Source organism: Nelumbo lutea, chromosome 8 (genome assembly GCF_056320005.1).
Source record: "Nelumbo lutea isolate HS-2025 chromosome 8, American lotus-T2T, whole genome shotgun sequence".
NCBI classification, from domain to species: domain Eukaryota; kingdom Viridiplantae; phylum Streptophyta; class Magnoliopsida; order Proteales; family Nelumbonaceae; genus Nelumbo; species Nelumbo lutea.
In genome coordinates, this window is record NC_142691.1 from 37728231 (window position 1) to 37749033 (window position 20803).

At 37.6% G+C, this 20803-nt stretch overlaps 1 protein-coding gene and 1 pseudogene across 6 annotated transcripts in view; both read left to right on the plus strand.

Moving 5' to 3' along the window:
• LOC148843848 (uncharacterized) overlaps positions 1-5673 on the plus strand; it is a 28658-nt gene extending 22985 nt beyond the window's left edge. For 2 of the 5 annotated variants that reach the window (XM_088957994.1, XM_088957996.1), the window contains exons 6-8: positions 3037-3099; positions 3183-3221; positions 3547-4002. In XM_088957994.1, the coding sequence (XP_088814120.1) occupies positions 3037-3099; positions 3183-3221; positions 3547-3657 (213 nt within the window). In that variant the 3' untranslated portion in view covers positions 3658-4002. Of the gene's footprint in view, positions 1-3036; positions 3100-3182; positions 3222-3546; positions 4003-4676; positions 4849-5506 lie in introns of those variants that run through there. The other 3 variants (XR_016103299.1, XR_016103298.1, XM_088957997.1) reach the window with 3 other exon arrangements.
• A 923-nt stretch (positions 5674-6596) lies between these two features.
• On the plus strand, positions 6597-18276 carry LOC148843849 (cellulose synthase-like protein H1; annotated as a pseudogene). The gene is made up of 9 exons (XR_016103300.1): positions 6597-6839; positions 6980-7309; positions 8651-8776; positions 8889-8999; positions 9316-9547; positions 9606-9731; positions 9811-10008; positions 10115-10462; positions 17589-18276. The product of XR_016103300.1 is annotated as a cellulose synthase-like protein H1 (transcript).
• The last annotated feature ends 2527 nt before the right edge of the window (positions 18277-20803 follow it).

The window sequence follows — 20803 nt, forward strand, 5'->3', positions numbered from 1 at the left end:
GGTGAATTGGTGATGAGTAATCCAACGGCAAGTTCCGAGGCTAGGTCAGATCTCCCTCGTTTGTTTGCCATAGGTATGAGTAGAAGTTGCTGATAACTATTTCTGATGTATACTTTGTGAAGAAAAGTAGAGGACACTGAAAGGTTTCAGCAAGAGAGAAGGATAGAGAAGATGAAAAGAGAGTGATGAAGCCATAATTGAATGGATCTGGCCGCCAACCCCTCTTTGAATTATATACTTAAAATAAAATAATGAAAGATTACAAGAATGCCCTAAGTAGGGCGGCTACTTTAAGTAGCTGAACAGTCACAACTTAAAAACATAAACTAATGGTAATGGGCCTAAAGCCCAATAACCTCCTAACTTAACAACTTAAAAATAAAAAATAAATGACTGGGCCCAATAACTTGAAGTCGGCCCAACTCAACAGTATGTAACCAGGGTGGCTTTCTAGATGTTGTATACAGGCATCAAAGCAAATAGAATTTACAAGCACAGTTGGGAAACCTTGCACTTCTTTGTCCTTGATGCCTTTTCAACTACGCAACAAACATGTAGAGGAGGCACTCTCAATCTCCCCCTTCTATTAATAAGAGGCTCAAATGGGGAGACAAAAGAAGATAAAACGGGGGGGAGTGTGGAGGACAAATGTTTTGAGGGGCAAGATCCAACACACATATCCTTTGCAAATGAAGTAGAAGGCAGGAAAGAGCATTTTAAGGAAGTTTAAACTGTATCTCAAACTGGGTGAAATCAAGCTTTGGGGAAATAAGCAAATTTTGATAGGGTCTACTGATGGTTGACTGAGAAAATTAAGTAATGACCTTGTTTGGAGCAATAGAGAAGAGGAATGTAGGCAGTGGTGAGGGTGCTATGAATGCTTTGATCTTAAAAGCTCCAAAAGTTCAGAGGGAACAAAGGAGGCTGAATTGGACCTTGAATAATGGTAGATGATGTTCTGTGGGTGCCCATTCTACTTCAAAACACTCTGGATGATGTTCAATGGGTGTTAACAACAATTTATGAACTTACAGCCCTTGAAGAAGATGCCTCCTTTGGTGGTCCTTCACAACAAAGAAATACCTGCGAAATTCAAAATAGCATCAGTATTACATATAAATTGGCTTAATGACAACGGATTTTTAGTTATAGTTTGGACAATGAACACATTCTTTAAAGAGTAGCATTTGGAGTTAGTAGAGATAGAAGATGAGCCAACATCATAATAACCAAACCTGATCCATTGCCCATTTTACTTAGTCGTTGCTTGAGTATTCAATGAAGTGTTTAAAGTTGTTAAGATGGTGGATAGAACCTGAGTTTGGATACCAATTGGGATCCAGACCATCAGAGCCACTAGAGGTTCCAGTGTGGAAATCTGGAGTAGAGGAGAGGATTCACTATGATAATAAACACCAAACTGTTTATAGCACTGAAGTTCTGCATGATTGGGTTAACTGCAGACTTGACAGATAATGGGACTTTTCCTGTTGTTGGTGTTAGGGGTGTTGTTGCTACAACAATCCCTGCCTTGTCCTTGACCACCACATCCATGATCCCTAGTGCAATTGGGTTGGTTGAACTGATATGGGTTTGGATTGTTGCAAGGAGCAGCATTAGCTATATCAACCACAGTCATAACTGGATCTGTAGCAGGTTGGGCATGTTGGTCAAGCCGCTCCTCGTGGTTTTGAAAAAACCATCCACTGATAGGGATGAATTATTGGAATGAGTAGCAAGGGAAATCACTAGGGACTCGTATTCAGAACCGAGTCCAGCAAGGATTTAAAGGATGAAATCACTTGTAGAAACTGGTTCTGCAACTGCTGCAAGACTGTTGGCAATGGAGTTCACTTTGTGAACATAATCTGTAATCAACAGTGCACCTTTCATATGATCAGGAGTTGGCATTGAAGTTGTAAAACTCTGGATCTGAATTGGGTTGCAAATGAATTGGTCAGTGATAGTGATGAATTATTGGAATGAGTAAAAAGGGAAATCACTAGGGACTCGTATTCAGAACTGAGTCCAGCAAGGATTTAAAGGATGAAATCACTTGTAGAAACTGGTTCTGCAACTGCTGCAAGATTGTTGGCAATGGAGTTCACTTTGTGAACATAATCTGTAATCGACAGTGCACCTTTCATATGATCTGGAGTTGGCATCGAAGTTGTAAAACTCTGGATCTGAATTGGGTTGCAAATGAATTGGTCAGTGATGCCCATACTTCTGTCGATGAGGCTAGAGGAAGGAGACTGAGCTATTACTGTTTGGTATTGGTGCTCTGAGATACATATAAGATAAAATCAAACACAAGACAATCTGAAGGGAGGGGCTCAAACATATGAGACCTCGAAAACAATTGTATTATATAGATGTTCAGTTACAAGAGTTCTACATACAATTGAACAAGTATAACAATGTTTTGTCATAAGTAGCAACAAGATAAGGGAAGATAGGGCTCTCTTGAGACCGATGAACAATTGTATCATATAGATCTTGTTGTGTGATGTCATGAGACCCGCCAACAATTAGCAACTGTGTGATGTCATGATCTTTAGCTAAGACAGAGATCCAAAGGGGAGTCTAGGTGTGCTGCTCAAGTTTTTATTAAAGGTTTTATACTTTTCCATGTTAACTATGTATAAGAAAAAAATTAAGCAAATTAAATACATGCAGATATACATATGTAGGTAAATCCATTTGTACCCAGATACAGTACATATGTTTGAACATCCCTGTACAATTGGTGGGCCTCTTTAAGATAGGCATATATAGCCAAAGTGGTTACCTATGCCAATTCTGTCTTAACTCTTAACCGTCTTGCCTGGATTGATACTTGAATTCTTGAGATGATTGGAATAACAATAATAACTAAGGGGTTATAATGGAGATGGAAAATCCATTCTGTTTTTTATGCTGAAGTCCAACAATGTGTGTGCATATCAGGTTTATTAGATTTACTGTCTGGTTAGTTTTGATTCAGAATATTTGGTTTACTAAATATTTTTTGCTATTCTATGCTCATTTGTGCAGCCACGTTCTGAAGTATTTGATCATGATTCTCCAACTAAGGACTTACGGAGAGTTGGTGCACAGGTATGATTTATGTATAAAATGCAGCTCCTGCCACATTCATAATTTGTTCAATTGGTGATTATTCATTCTCTTATGATTTGCAGCCTCCATCTGGGAACCATTTGAATAATGATAGATCTGTGGTAAGTCTCACAATGACCTTTGTGATAATAGATGATGTATTTGGTCAAGTTCCACATAGCATTGAGATGGAAACTTGCAATATAATCGTTGTAGTTTAATTATTATGGGAATCATCAGGTTCAGTTTTTGAAATTGATATAGTTAGAAATGCTCATCTTCTACTGCTGTCCATGGTGACGTTATTTCATACATCACTAATCGACTTCCCCATCGTGTATGGCCATTTTTGTCTAGGATAATATGAGTTCTTTGATCTTATATGGTTTAATTTGTATTTCTCCTTAGTGGGTTTTCTCATAGGAAATGTTATTCTTGTTTATATAGGTGAGGAGACAGTCCTACAGTGAATTGGAGATCTTTATAAATAGATGGAAGAAGGCAGTGGAGGAGGATCAATGTTGGATTGATCCTTTTCAAACACCAGCAAAGCAGTAAGCAGTAGGTAGTCCTGGTTTATTGGATCTTCATAAATCCTACAGAGTGCAATGTCGGTCAAAACCAATATACATAATTTTGCATAGTACAAGCATGCGTCAAGCAACATTAAAAATACAAGAACAGCTGACAGAAAAGCATGGTGGTGATATATACAGGGCTCAAGAACGGAGCATTTGTGTATCAAAAAACAGCGAAATACCAAACATTTGTTTCTCCTATCCAAGTTTGACCTGATTTAAAATGTTTTCTCATATCTAATGTAATGTAATTTTGTAATCCTTGTAATTATATCACATTCTTTGCAATAATAAAATGCAATTTGGCTTTGCAAGTGGCAAGAAATCGTAACTGGTTTTTCCGATGGCCATTCATAAATCATTTAAGAGAATTTTAATAGCAGAATAAATGCAAAGTTTATTGCAGGGAGAATTTGATGTCTTGGACCAAATCCAGAAATAGAAAATACTTAAAGGAATTTCCTTTGGAATTAATTGGGGAGAAGCAATTATAATGGCCCTTGGAAAGTCGGAACAATAACCCTGTAGTTTTCATTACAAGTCAAGATTAATAACAATTCAGTATAAACAAAATTACAACATGTTAATGAAGGGGTAGGTGATGATATCATTGTTTCTTCATCGAGTAGGATGTAAACCAAGGGAAATGATTGCTTATTTGAAAATTGAAATGGACATGTTATCTTCCTGGGGTGGCAATTATTGAACCAAAAGATTGATTCTTTGGCTCAGTTTGGAAGGAGTACAAATACAAATACATAGAGAGCAAAACCTTGTATTTTGTATTATTTTGTATGTATTTACACTGCACATATTTGTATTTGTACTCTTTCCAAACTGGGCTTTTACATTTTCTTTCTTTGCTTTCTTCCCCTCTTGAGTTGGTTGTCTGGTTCCATTTTATACCTCCGCACCAAATTATTGTGGACTTCATTATGGTGTAGAGGTATGCAACTGCAAATAATTTGAATACAGATTCTGGTTTACTGTTGTTGGTAGTTTGTCTTATTTCAGTGAGCGGGTTGCAAAAGTGAACCGGAATTGCACAATTTCACTTCTTCGATTTCATCTCCTAGACGAACAAGCTGCACAATTTCACTAAAGTAGAGAACAAAAAGTGGAAGAGCACTGCACATTTATGGATCAACAACAGAAAAAATATAGAAAATAGGTGATAATGAAATTTTTAATGTATATAAACCTGCTTTTTATTTGGATAAATATGGGAATCTTGATTTAGATAAACAAGACAATCAATTTCTAATGAGAACCCATTCCAGCCATGTAAGTGCAGGATCATTGGAGGAGAATTTATACCATACAAGGAATATTCTTGTGTTTGTCCCTTGAGTTAATTCGTTATTTTGTCAGCAGTACTGAATAATTAATTATAAATAAAGCAAGTAATTGTAATAAATGATGGGACTTCTTTTTATAATTATTACAAGTAATAAATTTTAATTGTTTTGGCTGGAACCCATTCATGTACAAATATCTTTGTAGTATCTTTTGGTTAAACAGTGGTATTGGTTCATATCATTTTTCACTATCTTTTGGTTTTAATAATATTCTATAGCTTTTTTTTTCTCTATCTCCTTGTAAAATCTGAAAGTATAATTCTTTTCCATTCCTTATTCAGGTCTTTATACCATATTTGTTGGAGGCATTGAAATCTGAACAATTTATCATCTTGTTATTTTGGCGTTGGCACCATTTTACTTAAACACGTGCTTTGATAGTTTATTTATGCCCTTTTATTGTTAACTTTTGATAGCTTTTTTATGGTTTTGATGCAAATTTATTTATTATTGTTTTCATCCTTTGTGCAGGTATTCATCTTCGTTGGATTTTGAGAGAAGTTTTTGTAAATTAAGTTTTTTGAATTTTGAGAATTGATGATGGAAATTGTATTAAAGAGTTTATCAATTTGAAACTAAGATGTATTTGTGATTCAAATATTTTGAATGGAGAATGGACTTTTAAATTTTATTTATAATTGATGTTTTGATTTTTTGTATTTCATTTCAGTTTAGATGAATATAGAGAAAACAGGTTATTTGAAGCAAATTAAAAATAATTGAAAATAATTATAGATTATATAAAAAAATATAGAATTAGCGGCAATTACAGCTACCGCTATATATAACCTTCGCAAAAAAAAATCAAAGAGAATTTGTGGTAATCATGACTATTGCTAAAAAAAATGCGCCAAGAAAAGTGCACCAAACTTATAGCGGCAGTCAATTCTTCCCTTGGGACTACTGCTAAAGATAAAATTGTCACTTGGAAGTTGGTCTTTAGTGGAAGCTTACGACTACCGCTAAATGCCCTAATTTTAGCGGGCCAAATTGGCCATGAATCGGGCCAAATTGGTTCGTGGGTCGAGCCTTGAGTTAGACTTGGCCATCAATCGGGCCAAAGTTATGTATAGAATTATTTATATATAATAATAAAATAAAATAATATATATAATAAAATTAAAAATAACTATCTATTTATATATATATAGGGTAGTATCATGATGACGATGCTTACCAACACAATATAATGATGCACTACCGATTTCTTACTCACTTTTTCTATCCACAATCTACCAACACAATATAATGATTACAGCCACACATCTCTCAATTCATATCAGAGATGTATCATGACGGTACACGGTTGTGTGGTCTCAATATCATGATTTCCCAAATTTCTGCATAATGTATGATGACGGTACAGGGTTGTGTGGTCTCAATATCATTATTTCCCAAATTTCTGCATACTGACTGGCATTTGCTGAAATTCGAAAACCTTCCAACATTTTTTTTGGAAAGCCCACATTACGACTTATTACTATAAAACATTATAAGAGTAGCACATACAGAAGCCCAAATAATGAGGTCAGCCAAGAGTTAGCTACTCTCTTTTACGGTTATGGCCAATCCCATCTCTCTTCCCCTCCAACAGAATCCCTCGCAAGCAGAGAGTCAAAGATGTCATCATCTTCTTCCTCTTGCTTTCCCACCTATATCGGTTTCTAACGCTCAGAAACCACGGAGTCCCTTGGCTTCTTGTTTTCCTCTGTGAGTCTTGGTTTACCTTCATCTGGGTCCTTATTATGAACATCAAATGGAATCAATTAGAATACAGAACTTATCTTGAGCGCCTCTTACAAAGGTACTAATCAATATTTCAATAATTTCATTTATATTTATCATTTCATCATTACTGAAGTGTGCAGGCAGGAGCAGCTGAGAGCTAAATATAAGCCACTCTTCTTGCTGCAACGAACTAATATTTATGTCATGCCTCAATAGGGGTGTTGAGCTTCTTCCTCCGGTAGATATTTTTGTTACAACAGCAAATCTGTGCTTGAACCGCCTATCATCACTGTAAACACTGTACTCTCCTTGTTGGCTCTCGATTACCCAGCTAACAAGCTTGCCTGCTATGTCTCGGATGATGGTGCATCTCCTCTCACCTTCTTTGCTCTTGTTGAAGCATCTAAGTTTGCCAAGCTCTGGGTTCCTTTTTGTAAGAAGTATGACATTCGAGTACGAGCCCCTTCTGTATATTTTTCCGGCAAGCCTGAGGCATCACCGGTTGATCTTTCATCAGATTTCGGGGTCGACTGGAAGATGATGAAGGTATGTGTGTATCATCATTTCACACAGCAGCACCATGAATGTTGGATTTTAATCTCATAAGAGATCAAATTCAATGGGTTTGGTTGGTGAATTACATGAGAAATTGCACCTACACACTTGATTGAAAAATTAGCTTTTCTCTTGCAAAACACAGTTTTGAACTCATCTTACATTGGAAAGTTATAAGCTTTGTTTTCAGAATTTTAATAAGAGCTGATTTATACTCCTTAGAAATAGTAAAGGAGAGTGGGAATTTGATACCGTGTAATGTGCACGCATGTGTGTGCGGCACAATGAGACACTTTAGAGATGCATTTTGCTCGCACCCGCATGGTTCGCGAAGGGCGGCTGTGGTTTTGGTGCGATGTTGACCATTGATCACCATTGATGAGATCAACGGTCATGATTCGATCGGGTGTGATCAAGAGGCACAATTCAAAGTTAACAGTCATTAACTGTTAATTACTTTTTAAGCAGTCACATGTGACTGTTCAAGATGTCTTCTCTAAACCAGTACCTACATTTTTCTTCATACATCTTCATAAACCATTTAAGGAACATGAATCAGACTTCAAAAACATACAATTTTAAAATTCACTTTCTTTCTCTCTCAGTCCAGTCTGCTACGGTCTTACAGAAAGACAATGTCTTTTTAGGAACGAATTTGCCTATAACCTAACAACAAACTTAGTGAAACTGAGTGAGGGCAAATAATGTTCTAAAGACAGTGTCTTTAGACGTGCCTCAGAACTTCTCCTCCAAGATTACAATGACCCTATTTTACCAACAAGTGTTTCAATTAAGTTTTTTTTTTTCGGATTCTGTTTTTATTTGATTTTTTGATTCTAAAGGATGATTATCATCATTTTGAGTCGACTGAGGTTGCGTCGATACTACTAAGTGCTAAGAGTAATCTTTCAATCAAGGTTCAAGTGGAATCGTTTTAGGTCGGATTGGGTTGGGTCAAAAATCTCTATCGGGTCTTCTACGCACAAGAATTATTACCACACCTACACACAAGACATTTCTGCCAGACATGGCTGTGGTGCCTAGTGGGCGTAGGTGTGGGTAGAGTAGTTGTGTGCAGGAGATCCAGTCGCTCCAAAATCTGCTGGTTTATACTTTTCTAACTTTGATCCATTAACCCGATTTTCAATCAAATCGAAAACATTTTCAGGTTTTTGGCAAACCTGGCTAATGATGTTGCACTTGCATCTTTAATTTCAGCCAACGTGTGTATAAAGGAGTCAAATGGGATAAGCAAAAGGATAAAAAAGGCTGCCTGTTAATAACTTCCCTTAAGAGAACAAATTAACGTGGTTTTTGTCTTCATGTGTGTAGATTGAATATGAGCAACTTAGGCAAAGAATTGAAGAGGTAGTTCAAAGCCCCATTCCATGTGATCTAGCAGGGGAATTTGCAGCTTTCTCTAAAATAGATCGCAGAAACCATCCGAGCATATTGAAGGTAAATCCAATTATATATGTTCTTCTGTGGTCATCAAATTCTGTAGTAAATTATATATTTTTGATATATATATATATATTTAGGTGGCCCTTACCTGGTAGATCGTTTGTAGGTCATATGGGAGAATAAGGGAAATCTTCCGGATGGGTTACCACATCTCGTTTATGTGTCCAGAGAGAAGCGGCCAAAGCATCACTACAAAGCAGGAGCTATGAATGTATTGGCAAGATGAAATAAGTTCATCAGTATTATCCCTCTCAAGATGAATAGCCAAAGGACCTTGACGCACGTTTAAACATAAAATTAATAAGAAATTTATTCATCTGGTGAATTGTTTTGGTTTTATATTTGTTGCCCAATAATTTGGATTTTAAGAAACAGAGCTTAATTGATAGAAATCTAGCTAGGATGAATTCATAAATCCTGATCGAGGTTAATTATAAGTTGATGATAAATAATTCTTTCGGATATGGGTTTCGTTGGCCATTAATGTTGTTGCTTTCTTACTTTATGCTGGGTTTTCTTATATATATGAGAAGACTAGAGTATCGGGAGTCATGACGAACTCCCCTTTCATGCTGAACGTCGACTGTGACATGTTCGCCACCGACCCCCAGACTGTTCTTCATGCAATCTGCCTACTGTTCGGTTTCCAACAAGAAAAAGAAAGTGCATACGTTCAGTTTCCGCAGGTGTTCTATGGTAGCTTAAAGGATGATCCATTTGGAAATCAACTCGTAGTCTTACAAGAAGTGAGTAATCAAATACATTGTTATATATATGCTTTGTGACATGCATGCATGCAATTTCTTTCTTGGGCATGGAATAGCAGGAATCCAAGGACCCATCTATGGTGGAACAGGATGCTTTCATAGACGAAAAGTAATATATGGACCATCACCGGATGAAGCAGACATTAATCTAGGAAGAAAGCTTAGTCGTCTATTATTGAATGGTAGAAAAGAAGCCCTCCCACATCCCGTTTTCATGTGTGAAAACCATTATTAATTTGGACATTTCAATCGTTTTGGTAGGGAAATCGCTCAAGGCAAACTTTGGGAATTCAGTGGAATTCATGAAGCCGGCATCTGAGATACTGGCGGGGGTCGACAAAGAAAAAATGGATGATCCTCCACCTCCAGCACTCGATGATTCGACCACACTTGAGGCAGCAATTCAAGTTGCTAGTTGTGGGTATGAGCGTGACACCTACTGGGGCACAAAGGTGAACCAACGGCACGCCAAAGTGCCAAATAAACCAGACTAGCTCAAGACATCCTCACTAGACACCAGACAGACTGAAAATTAATGTGAACGTAACGATGGTCCTCTCTTTTGTTTTATACGGTTCCGCAACTGAAGACGTCCTCACTGGACTGAAAATCCATTCAAATGGTTGGAACTCCGTCTACATGACGCCGGACCCACCTGCATTCCTCGGCAGAGCACCCTCCGGTGGGCCCGCATGCATGACTCAGAAGAAGATATGGGCCACCGGTCTTTTCGAGCTTCTCTACAACAACTATAATCCCATTCTCCCCTTCAGAACGACAAGAAGACTCATGTTTCGGCAACGTCTAGCTTTATCTCTACTTAAACTTGTGGCCTATTCGCTCTGTCCCTGAGCTATGCTACGCACTTCTGCCCTCCTACGCTATCTTCGCCAACAAACGATTCCTGCCCACGGTATATATATATATATATATATAGCTCTTTTACTTTCCCAATTCTGTATACTACTCAACCAATCAACCATCTGATTTCAACTATACACTAATTTCCTAAGATCCAGACTAAAAAATGGATCGGACTTTGGACTCACCCGCTCTGGTACAACCCGTCTCATTCTGACAATAAGTTGATGAAGAGGCCATTTGATATATTAGCTGAAATGGCTGGACTGAATGCTTTATTGCTTTGTTTTTTAGTGGATTACTTAATAATTAGGTTGTTGCAAGCTATTTAATTAATGGCTGAAGGCTTTAAGCTGAAGTTGGGTTGATTATAATGCCTTACAATATTTTGTTAAATAATTATTTTATTTTTATTTATCAGGTTAATTTACTAAAACACCCTTATAGTTTCAAGGATTTACTAAAATCTACCTTATGGTTTGCATTTTACTTAAACACCCCTTTTAGTTTACAATCAATTTACTTAATCAACCTTTCCATTAAGTAACTATAGAAATGACAAATTTCACTTTAATTTTTAATTAAATAAGTTTAATTAAAAATAAATAAAAATACCATTTTACCCCTAATAAGACACAAGAAACTACCCTATTTGGCTCTTTTTGGTCTTTTTTTTTGTATGAAGAAGTGTTAAAGGGTGATTTTGGAATAAATAATCATAGGCCCATGTTCATGAGCATTTTCACTCAGTTACTATTTTTTGATGACAAAACAAATACCTTTTAATTAAAGGTTGATTAAATAAATAGGTTGCAAACTATAGGATGTGTTTTAATAAAAATGAAAAGTATAGGATGTTGGATTTTAATCTCATAAGAGATTAAATCCAGTGGGTTTGATTGGTCAATTACATGAGAAATTGCACCTGCACACTTGGTTGAAAAATCTGTTTTTCTCTTACAAAAAAAACCCAGTTTTGAACTTGTCTCACATTGGATAATTACAAGGTTTGTTTTCAGTATTTCAATAGGAGCTGATTTACACTCCTTAGAATTAGTAGAGGAGAGTATGGGGATTCGATACCACGCAACGCGCGCGCACGCGTGTGCGCGCGCGTGTGTGGTGCAATGAGGCGCTTTAGAGGCGCACTTTGCTCACACTTCGTGTGGCTCGCGATGGGCAGCTCTAGTTTTGGTGCATTGATGACCGTTGATCTCCGTTGGTGAGATTAACGGTCACAATTTGATCGGGTGTGATCAAGAGGCACAATTCAAAGTTAACAGTCACCAACTGTTAACAACTTTTTAAATAGTCACAATGTTTGAAATTGTGACTGTTCAAGGTGCCTTCTCTAAACCAGCACCTACCTTTTCCTCATACCTCTTCACAAATTATTTAAGGAGCATGAATCAGACTCCAAAGCACACAATTTTGAAATTCACTATCTCTCTCTCTCTCAGTCTGGTCTGCTACAGTCTCATAGAAGGTTTCTTTGGAGACTCTTCAACTTTGCTGGTTGCAGATTCTCGCCCAAGGCTCTGTTGTATCCTGGGAATGAATTTGCCTGTAACCCAACAGCAAACTCAGTAAAATTGAGTAGGGGCAAATAACGTTCTAAAGACAGTGTCTTCAGACGTGCCTCAGAGCTTCTCCTCCAAAGTTATAGTGACCCTATCTTCCCCAACAATTTTAGAACGTTATTCTGCAATGGAGGCGGAAGCAAGCATGACTTCGATCAAGATGATGAACCAAGATCATGTTCGACCAGACCAGTTCGATGGAGCAAATTTCAGCCGATGGCAAGACAAGATGATCTTCTTTCTGACCACACTGAAGCTATACTATTTGTTGAACCCGAATCTACAATCACTTCCTGAAATCACTGACAAAGACTCTGAGAAACTAAAGAAGGAAAGAGCAAAACGGGAAGATGACTCACTTCTGTGCCGAGGACACATACTGAGTGCCTTATCAGACCGACTCTACGACTTCTACAAGGAACTTACATCTCCAAAAGAAATCTGGAAGGCCCTGGAATTCAAATACAAGGTGCAAAAAGCAGGTACGAATAAGTATCTTATTGCATAATACTTTGATTTCTCCATGAACGACCATAAACCTATACTAGAGCAAGTTCATGAACTACAGGTGATAGTCAGTAAAATTCGATCCCTTAACATCATCCTTCCTGAATCTTTCCAAGTGGGAGCAATCATTTCCAAACTTCCACCCTCTTGGAAGGATTACAGGAAGAAGCTTCTGCACAAGCTAAAGAACTTACCTTGGAGCAAATTCAGCAATACCTTCGTATTGAAGAAGAGTCTCAAATTAGAGACAGTAGGGATAAGACCCTGACCGGTATGCTGAACTCTAAGGTAAATTTTGTGGAAAACGGATCGAAGAAGACTAACCCTGCATTACAAGTAAAGAAGAAGGATGGGAACTTCAAAAAGAGTAACAATAAGAAATGATCTGCTATGTTTGTGGAAAGAATGGACATTATGCCCGAGTCTGCCGACATCGGAAAGGCAGAACCAAGTCTGCAAACATGGTAGAAGACAATCTCGTGGCCATGATTACTGAAGCCAACATGACAGAATCGTCTTCTGGATGGTGGTTTGATTCAAGCACCACAGTCCATATTTGTAAGGACAAGTCCTTATTCAAGACATATGAAGAAGTGACTGATGGCCAGGAGGTACAGATGGGAAAGCAAACATGTGCCAAAGTTGTTGGAAGAGGTAGCGTAGAATTGAACTTCACCTCCGGAAAGACACTGACTCTCCTGAATGTTCTCCATGTTCCTGACATTAGAAAGAACTTGGTCTCAGTAAATCTTGTTTGTAAGAGGGGATTCAAAGTTGTTTTTGAATCCGACAAACTAATCATATCCAAGAATGGGATGTTTGTTGGAAAGGGATATGGTCGTAATGATATGTTCAAATTAAGTATTAATGAAGGAAAATGTTCTGCTTATATTGTTGATTCTTTCTCTTTATGGCATGATAGATTAGCACACTTGAATTTTAAATCCATAAAGAACATGAGCAAACTAGGTATAATTGCTTACAGTAATGAATCAACTGAAAAATGTGAAATATGTGTAAAATCTAAAATGGCTAAGAAACCTTTCCCTAGTGTTGAGAGAAATTCTCAACTTCTAGAACTAATCCATTCTGATATCTGTGAACTCAATGGTGTATTAACTAGAGGAGGCAAGAGATACTTCATAACATTTATAGATGACTTTTCTAGGTACACCTATGTCTACCTTATGAGAACTAAGGATGAAGCCTTTGACATGTTTAAATTATATAAGACTGAAGTTGAAAATCAACTAGAAAAGAAAAGTAAAATCCTTAGAAGTGATAGGGGTGCTGAATACTTTAAAAATGAGTTTAATTCTTTCTTTAAAAAATTTGGAATAATACATTAGTGTTTTACCCCCTATACCCCTCAGTAGAATGGCCTGGCTGAAAGGAAAAATAGAACACTTACAGAAATGATAAACTGCATGTTGTTAAAAGCTAATGCACCCTTAAACCTGTGGGGGGAAGCACTCCTAACAGCCTTCCTGCCATTTACATAACAAAATTATTTTTAGAGTTAATAACAAATGGTCATATGAATTATGGATAGGAAGAAAACATAATTTAGCATATCTAAAAGTGTGGGGGTGCTTAGCATATTATAGAGTTCCAGATCCTAAAAGAACCAAATTAGGACTCAGAGCTAAGAAAAGTATGTTTGTTGGATATGCAAAATATAGCAAGGTCTATTAGGCTTCTGGACTTAGAGTCCAACATAACAATTGAAACTAGAGATGTTGAATTCTTTGAAACTAAACTATGTTCTGAACCTACAGAAAATGAATCCATAGAAAATGACAGAGAAACTCAGATCTCAATACATTTTGATAATAATGAGACTGAAAGAAGAAATGACACAACTATAACACCTACAATAGGACTTAGAAGAAGTCAAAGACAAAGAACAGAGAAACACTTAGGTTCAGATTTTATCTCTACTCAGTTAATTGTATTTTTTATTGAAGCTGATAGAGAGAAGATTTTAAATAAAATACCCATTGTCCTAAACATTGAAAATGATCCAAAAACCTATAGTGATGCCATGACCTCTAGAGATGCTACCTTTTGGAAGGAAACTATAAATGATGAAATGGATTCAATAATGTCAAATAACACATGGGTATTAGTAGATCTGCCTCTAGGATCAAAACCAATAAAATGTAAATGGGTGTTTAGAAGAAAATACAACACTGATGGAACTGTGCAAACTTTTAAGGTTAGATTGGTAGCCAAAGAATTTAGTCAAAAGGAAGGGATTGATTACTTTGACACCTATGCACCAGTGGCTAGAACAACTTCTATTAGAACACTTATAGCATTAGCATCCATTTATCATTTATCTGTTCACCAAATAGATGTTAAAATTGCTTTCTTAAATGGTGATTTAAATGAAGAGGTTTACATGGAACAACCAGAAGGATTTGTTCTTCTTGGAAACGAGAAGAAAGTCTGTAAACTGGTTAAATCACTATATGGATTAAAATAAACACATAAACAGTGGCATGAGAAATTTGATTCTTGCATTCTAGCTTTTGGTTTTAAACATAATAGTGCTGATAGATGCATCTACTCAAAATTCACTGAAAATTATGGAGTAGTTTTGTGTCTTTATGTGGATGATATGCTTATTGTGGGTACAAATATGGTTGGCATAAATGAAACTAAAAACTACTTATCATCTGTTTTCAAGATGAAAGACTTAGGAGAAGTAGATACCATTTTGGGAATAAAAGTTAAAAAGCATAGTAGGGGCTATGCATTAAGCCATTCACATTATATTGAGAAAGTACTTGATAAATTTAAGCATTTAGGGTTTAAAAAATATAGCACGCCATATGATTCTAGTATAAAACTAGTAGAAAATATTGGTAGAGCAATTGCACAACTTGAGTATGCTAGTGCAGTAGGGAGCTTGATGTATGATATGCTTTGTACCAGACCTGATATTGCATTTGCAGTAAGTAAAATCAGTCGGTTTACAAGTAATCCCGGTGCAGAGCACTGGAACTTGACTTGTTTTATTGTGATTGTCCAGGTGTACTAGAAGGGTACACTGATGCAAGTTGGATTACCGGTAATGGAGATAACAATTCCACATCTGGATGGATTTTTGTCCTTGGTGGGGGTGCGATCTCTTGGGCATCCAAGAGACAAAGTTGTATATCTCACTCGACCATGGAATCCGAATTCATAGCCTTAGTGGCTGTTGGAAAATAGGCTGAATGGATTAGGAATTTATTATTGGATATAAAACTTTGGCCTAGTCCTATGCCTCCAATTTCCATTTACTGTGATAGTGAGACAACTCTATCAAGGGCCTATAGTGGTACCTACAATGGTAAGTCCAGACATATAAGTCTGAGACATGAATTTGTTAGGCAACTGATTCAAGATGGAGTCATCACTATAACCTATGTGAGGTCAAGTAAAAACTTGGTTGATCCTCTTACCAAGGGTTTAGCCAGAGAATTGGTAAGAATGACACCAAAGAGATGGGATTAAAACCCTTTACTTAGTCACCTGTAATGGTAACCCAACCAGAACTGAAAAGCCATCAGTATTGGGTTTAATGGGTAACAACAAGTTACAGCAATGTGACTGTTAGCACTAACATTGAGAAATTTCCCATCACAATATAAATAGTGTTGTCCGTTATGATGAGAGGTTGAGATAAACTCTTAATGAAGTTCTGAAATGTGTCAAATAACGGAGCACATAATGGAACTTCACCTATGTGAACATAGAAGTGGTGCCGCTTCTCATGAGGGTTTGGGTTTGCTCTCGGGGTTGTTCATGAAACCAGGAAAGAAGCACATGGCCATAACAGTGCTGAGCAAAATTTGAAACTCTTGTAGAGACTAAACATTTTTATGTGTATAGGTGTCTCCGGTCTGTCTTGAGAGTAGTTGGTTTAAGGTCTTACCACCAATAACTTTGACAAAGCTCTGAGATAACTATACTAACAAGAGATTTAAGTTGATAAACACCTTTTGTATGCATAACTGTGTCATAGTAGTTTGGATTGAGAGAGAACTATGTAATTGATCAATTAATGTGGGGAATTGTTGGATTTTAATCTCATAAGAGATTAAATCCAATGGGTTTTATTGGTCAATTACATGAGAAATTGCACTTGCACACTTGGTTGAAAAATCAGTTTTTCTCTTACAAAAAAAACCTAGTTTTGAACTTGTCTCACATTGGATAATTATAAGGTTTGTTTTCAGTATTTCAATAGGAGTTGATTTACACTCCTTAGAATTAGTAGAGAAGAGTATGGGGATTCGATACCACGCAACGCGTGCGCACGCGTGTGCGTGCGTGTGTGTGGCGCAATGAGGCGCTTTAGAGGCGCACTTTGCTCGTACTTCGCGTGGCTCACGATGGACAACTCTGGTTTTGATGCATTGATGACCATTGATCTTCGTTGATGAGATCAACGGTCACAATTTGATCGGGTGTGATCAAGAGGCACAATTCAAAGTTAACAGTCACCAACTGTTAACAACTTTTTAAATAGTCACAGTGTTTGAAATTGTGACTATTCAATGTGCCTTCTCTAAACCAGCACCTACCTTTTCCTCATACCTCTTCACAAATTATTTAAGGAGCATGAATCAGACTCCAAAACACACAATTTCGAAATTCACTATCTCTCTCTCTCTCTCTTGGTCCGGTCTGCTACAGTCTCACAGAAGGTTTCTTTGGAGATTCTTCAACTTTGCTGGTTGCAGATTCTTGCCCAAGGCTCTGTTGTATCCTGGGAACAAATTTGCCTATAACCCAATAGCAAACTCAGTAAAACTGAGTGGGGGCAAATAATGTTCTAAAGACAGTGTCTTCAGACGCGCCTCAGAACTTCTCCTCCAAAGTTACAGTGACCCCATGTTCCCCAACGTAGGATAGGTTTAGATAAATCTATAAATTAAAACTATAGGGGGTGTTCTAATAAACCACCCTTATTTATCAAAAAAGGTAAAGTAATAAAACATTTTCACAACTTCAGCCATCATCAAACAGATTCTAACATCTCCAAGAGTAATTGAAATTCCTATACACGTATCATTGAAAACTATTACATGAATGCAGGTCTCTGAAGCAGCAACTTTTCTCCCTGTCTCTCTTTTTTTCACCTTCAACCTCTACACTCTACCCGAGTTCCTCCGCTGTAGCCTGACCATCTGTGCTTGGTGGAACAATCAGACAATGGCTACGATAACATCTGCAAATGCATGCCTATTTGGTTGCTTAACTGTCATTTTGAAGCTCTTAGGGTTATCGGAGACCGCCTTCGAAATTACGCGTAAAGACCAGGGTACCCCTGATGATAGTGACACAGCCATCGGTGCTGGTATGTTTACCTTCGACGAATCACCGATCTTCGTACCCGACACGGACCTTTTGTTGGTGCCCATGACTGCACTTGCAGTTGGTTTGTTAAGGGTGCAGTGATGGCTCAATATTAATGGATCAGCTAGGTATGGGCTAGGAGAGATCATTTGCAGCATATGGGTGGTGCTTTCTTTCTTGCCATTCTTGAAAGGTCTCTTCAGGAAGGGAATCTATGGAATTCCCAGCTCTACCATATACAAATCAGCTGCTCTGGCATTACTGTTCGTGCACTTATCTTTGTGGGCTTCAAAGAACTGAATATTCATACTTTGGGCAATTGCCTACTATTTCTACCCATTATTGAAGCTCCAAGACAACTCAATATATTTGATAAATTATTCATTTATTTCTCAAGAGAATGAAATCAATTATGATATAGTTTAGGAATTTCATGGCAACCTATTGATTAATCAGAAAATTAAATCATGATTTTGTTTCTTGTTGATACCTATCTAAACACCTCTCTTTCTCCCTGTGGGTTTTGTCAGCTTTCCCATATTACATCTGATTGGAGTATGAGAATGCTTATATGAGCAGTTGTGAGTACCCCACCAACAATAATGTATATGTTTGGCAAAGCTTTCGTTTATTAAATAAATGTTTGTACGTGATTTGTTTTTAAAACTGAAAAAAGTGATTGGTAAATGTTTTTTATAAGATTTGTTGATAACTAGGTGTCACATCAATGGAACGAAAATATTAAAATAAAGTTTCCTCCAATGGTTAGTGTACACATAAATCAAGACCAATTTTTATCAATACCTATACTTATGAATCAGCATGATGAGATAAATACTGATTTAGTGATGACATAACACCATTTATCAAATAAATGGAAGCCATACCAAACACTACCAATGTTTATTTTTAAGATTTTTTACATTAGATTTCTGTTTCGGCTATGATCTATCAAACTTCAGTTGGGAAATTCCATATAAGCTGGCAGTTGACCTTAAAGCAACGAGTGAAGACATATAAGCTATTGGTACATCTGACATCTGCATTTGGTAGCTGATGTGTTTATACTAAATAGATGAAAATAAAGAGCCATCTTTGGAACCAATGCCGTTTCCTTACAAGTGTTTATTGAGAAAATGGTACTGTTGCATTGGTATGCTATTTTTATCAGAAAATATTTTTTTTTCTTTCGTTTTGGGCCTGTTGCTACCACATAGGCATTTTTCAATGCCACATCAACATATTATTGCTAGCAACAGTAAAAATTTGAGAAAAAACCAAATCAGAATGATGTATTCTCATAACACACTTATCTTGATTTTCAAGGTATGGTCTGAGAAAATGTTTTTTCTTAAAAATGTGTAACCAAACTTTCTATACCATTTTTCAAGAAAACTTTCAGTGCCATAGTATTATGTATCTTTAATGCTATTTATCTTCAAGATTAACCTTTTTAGGTTGTGTTTGGAAATGATGCAAATAGGTGTGAATGCAAATATGTAGAGTGTAAAACGGTTCATATAAGGCTCTGTTTGTTTGCGATACAAATGCCAAACCGATGTATTTATGTATCCAGGTTCGCATTTGCGAGCGTTTGTTTGATATGTAAAAAAGTAATGATTATCAGATAAAAAATGTATTTTCTGACACTTTTGTATTTTGAGAAGAAAGCATTATTGTACCTACTTTTTGGATACAATTTTGTGTTCTTTTGATAATTAACTCTTTGACCAAAGTTAAGGCATTGGATCATAAGATAGTTTGAGCATTTAATGATGGGCCCACACTTTGCAATGATTTCAAACAAACAAGATGAGTGCAAAAACGGTTTAAAATGTAAACCATGTTTGCATTCATGAATAAAAAAAGGGTAAATATAAAATGTACATATTTGCATTTGCATTGTAGCCAAATGCAGCCTAAACTACAAAACTGGGTTAGTTTTTGATGAAGGATGATTTGACCCGATCTATGAAACAGCGACACGTGGACACTGACCCGACGTAAGCGACAACTCAGCATTGCGGCCCAGTACAGCTAAGTAACAGGCCCATAAAGCAGCTCGCCACATCATATCGCGCAGGAGGAGCTCGTCACGACGCAAGCTCCGGGTCCCCCGAGCTACCCCTAAAGGGATATTTCGAGGCGACTTCAGCTCACAAGCTAAGAAAACTAGCCCGCCCGAGCTCCCATGCAGACAAGTCATCCCGATGAATATTCTACTCCTGAAGTATCCCGAGCTCGCTGCAAAGTAGCTCGCGAGTGAGCCGCACGAGCATTCTGCAAGAAGCTTCTATTTGACAGGCCGTACCAATCAGGCTACACCATATCCCTTACTGACGGTGCAGTCCCTGTCCTTTCGTCAGTCTGTGCCCACGTCTCTCAGTAGGCGGAGGCGTGCCTGTCACTTTGGGGATGTGTCACTCGCCCGGGTAAGGAGTACGTCGCAACGACCACCTGTGCAGCCCTGGCAGGTAACAGCTGTGGTAGGGGCCCAGTGGCGGTTATGTCTGATCTCACAAAGAGCGCCCCTGTAAAAGCCCTCAGGGCAGAGGAGAAACTTCATCTTGAGACCTCCAATCTCTTGAGTATAGGAAAAAAAGTGCGACCTCCACTCTTAGCCTTTGTTTTTCCCTTTACTTCCTATTCACAGTACTAACTTAAGCATCGGAGTATTCCCATCGGGTAAAGCCCCAGAAATCTTTCCTTTCATCTCCTCAGGTGCCGTTCGTTGCCAGCAAGGAGCCAATCAGCAGTCAGCTAGGAGTGCTTGGATCATGCCACATCATTTGGCGCCGTCTGTGGGAAACGCTTCAAAAGGCCTTTCTCTCCAAACTCTTTCAGTACATTCTTCTTCCTTGAAACAACCCAACATTCATGGCTTCCCCTAGCAACGTCGGACAAAGCACAGAAATGGATAACTCCAGGGAACAACCCCTGCTTCCTACTGTCTG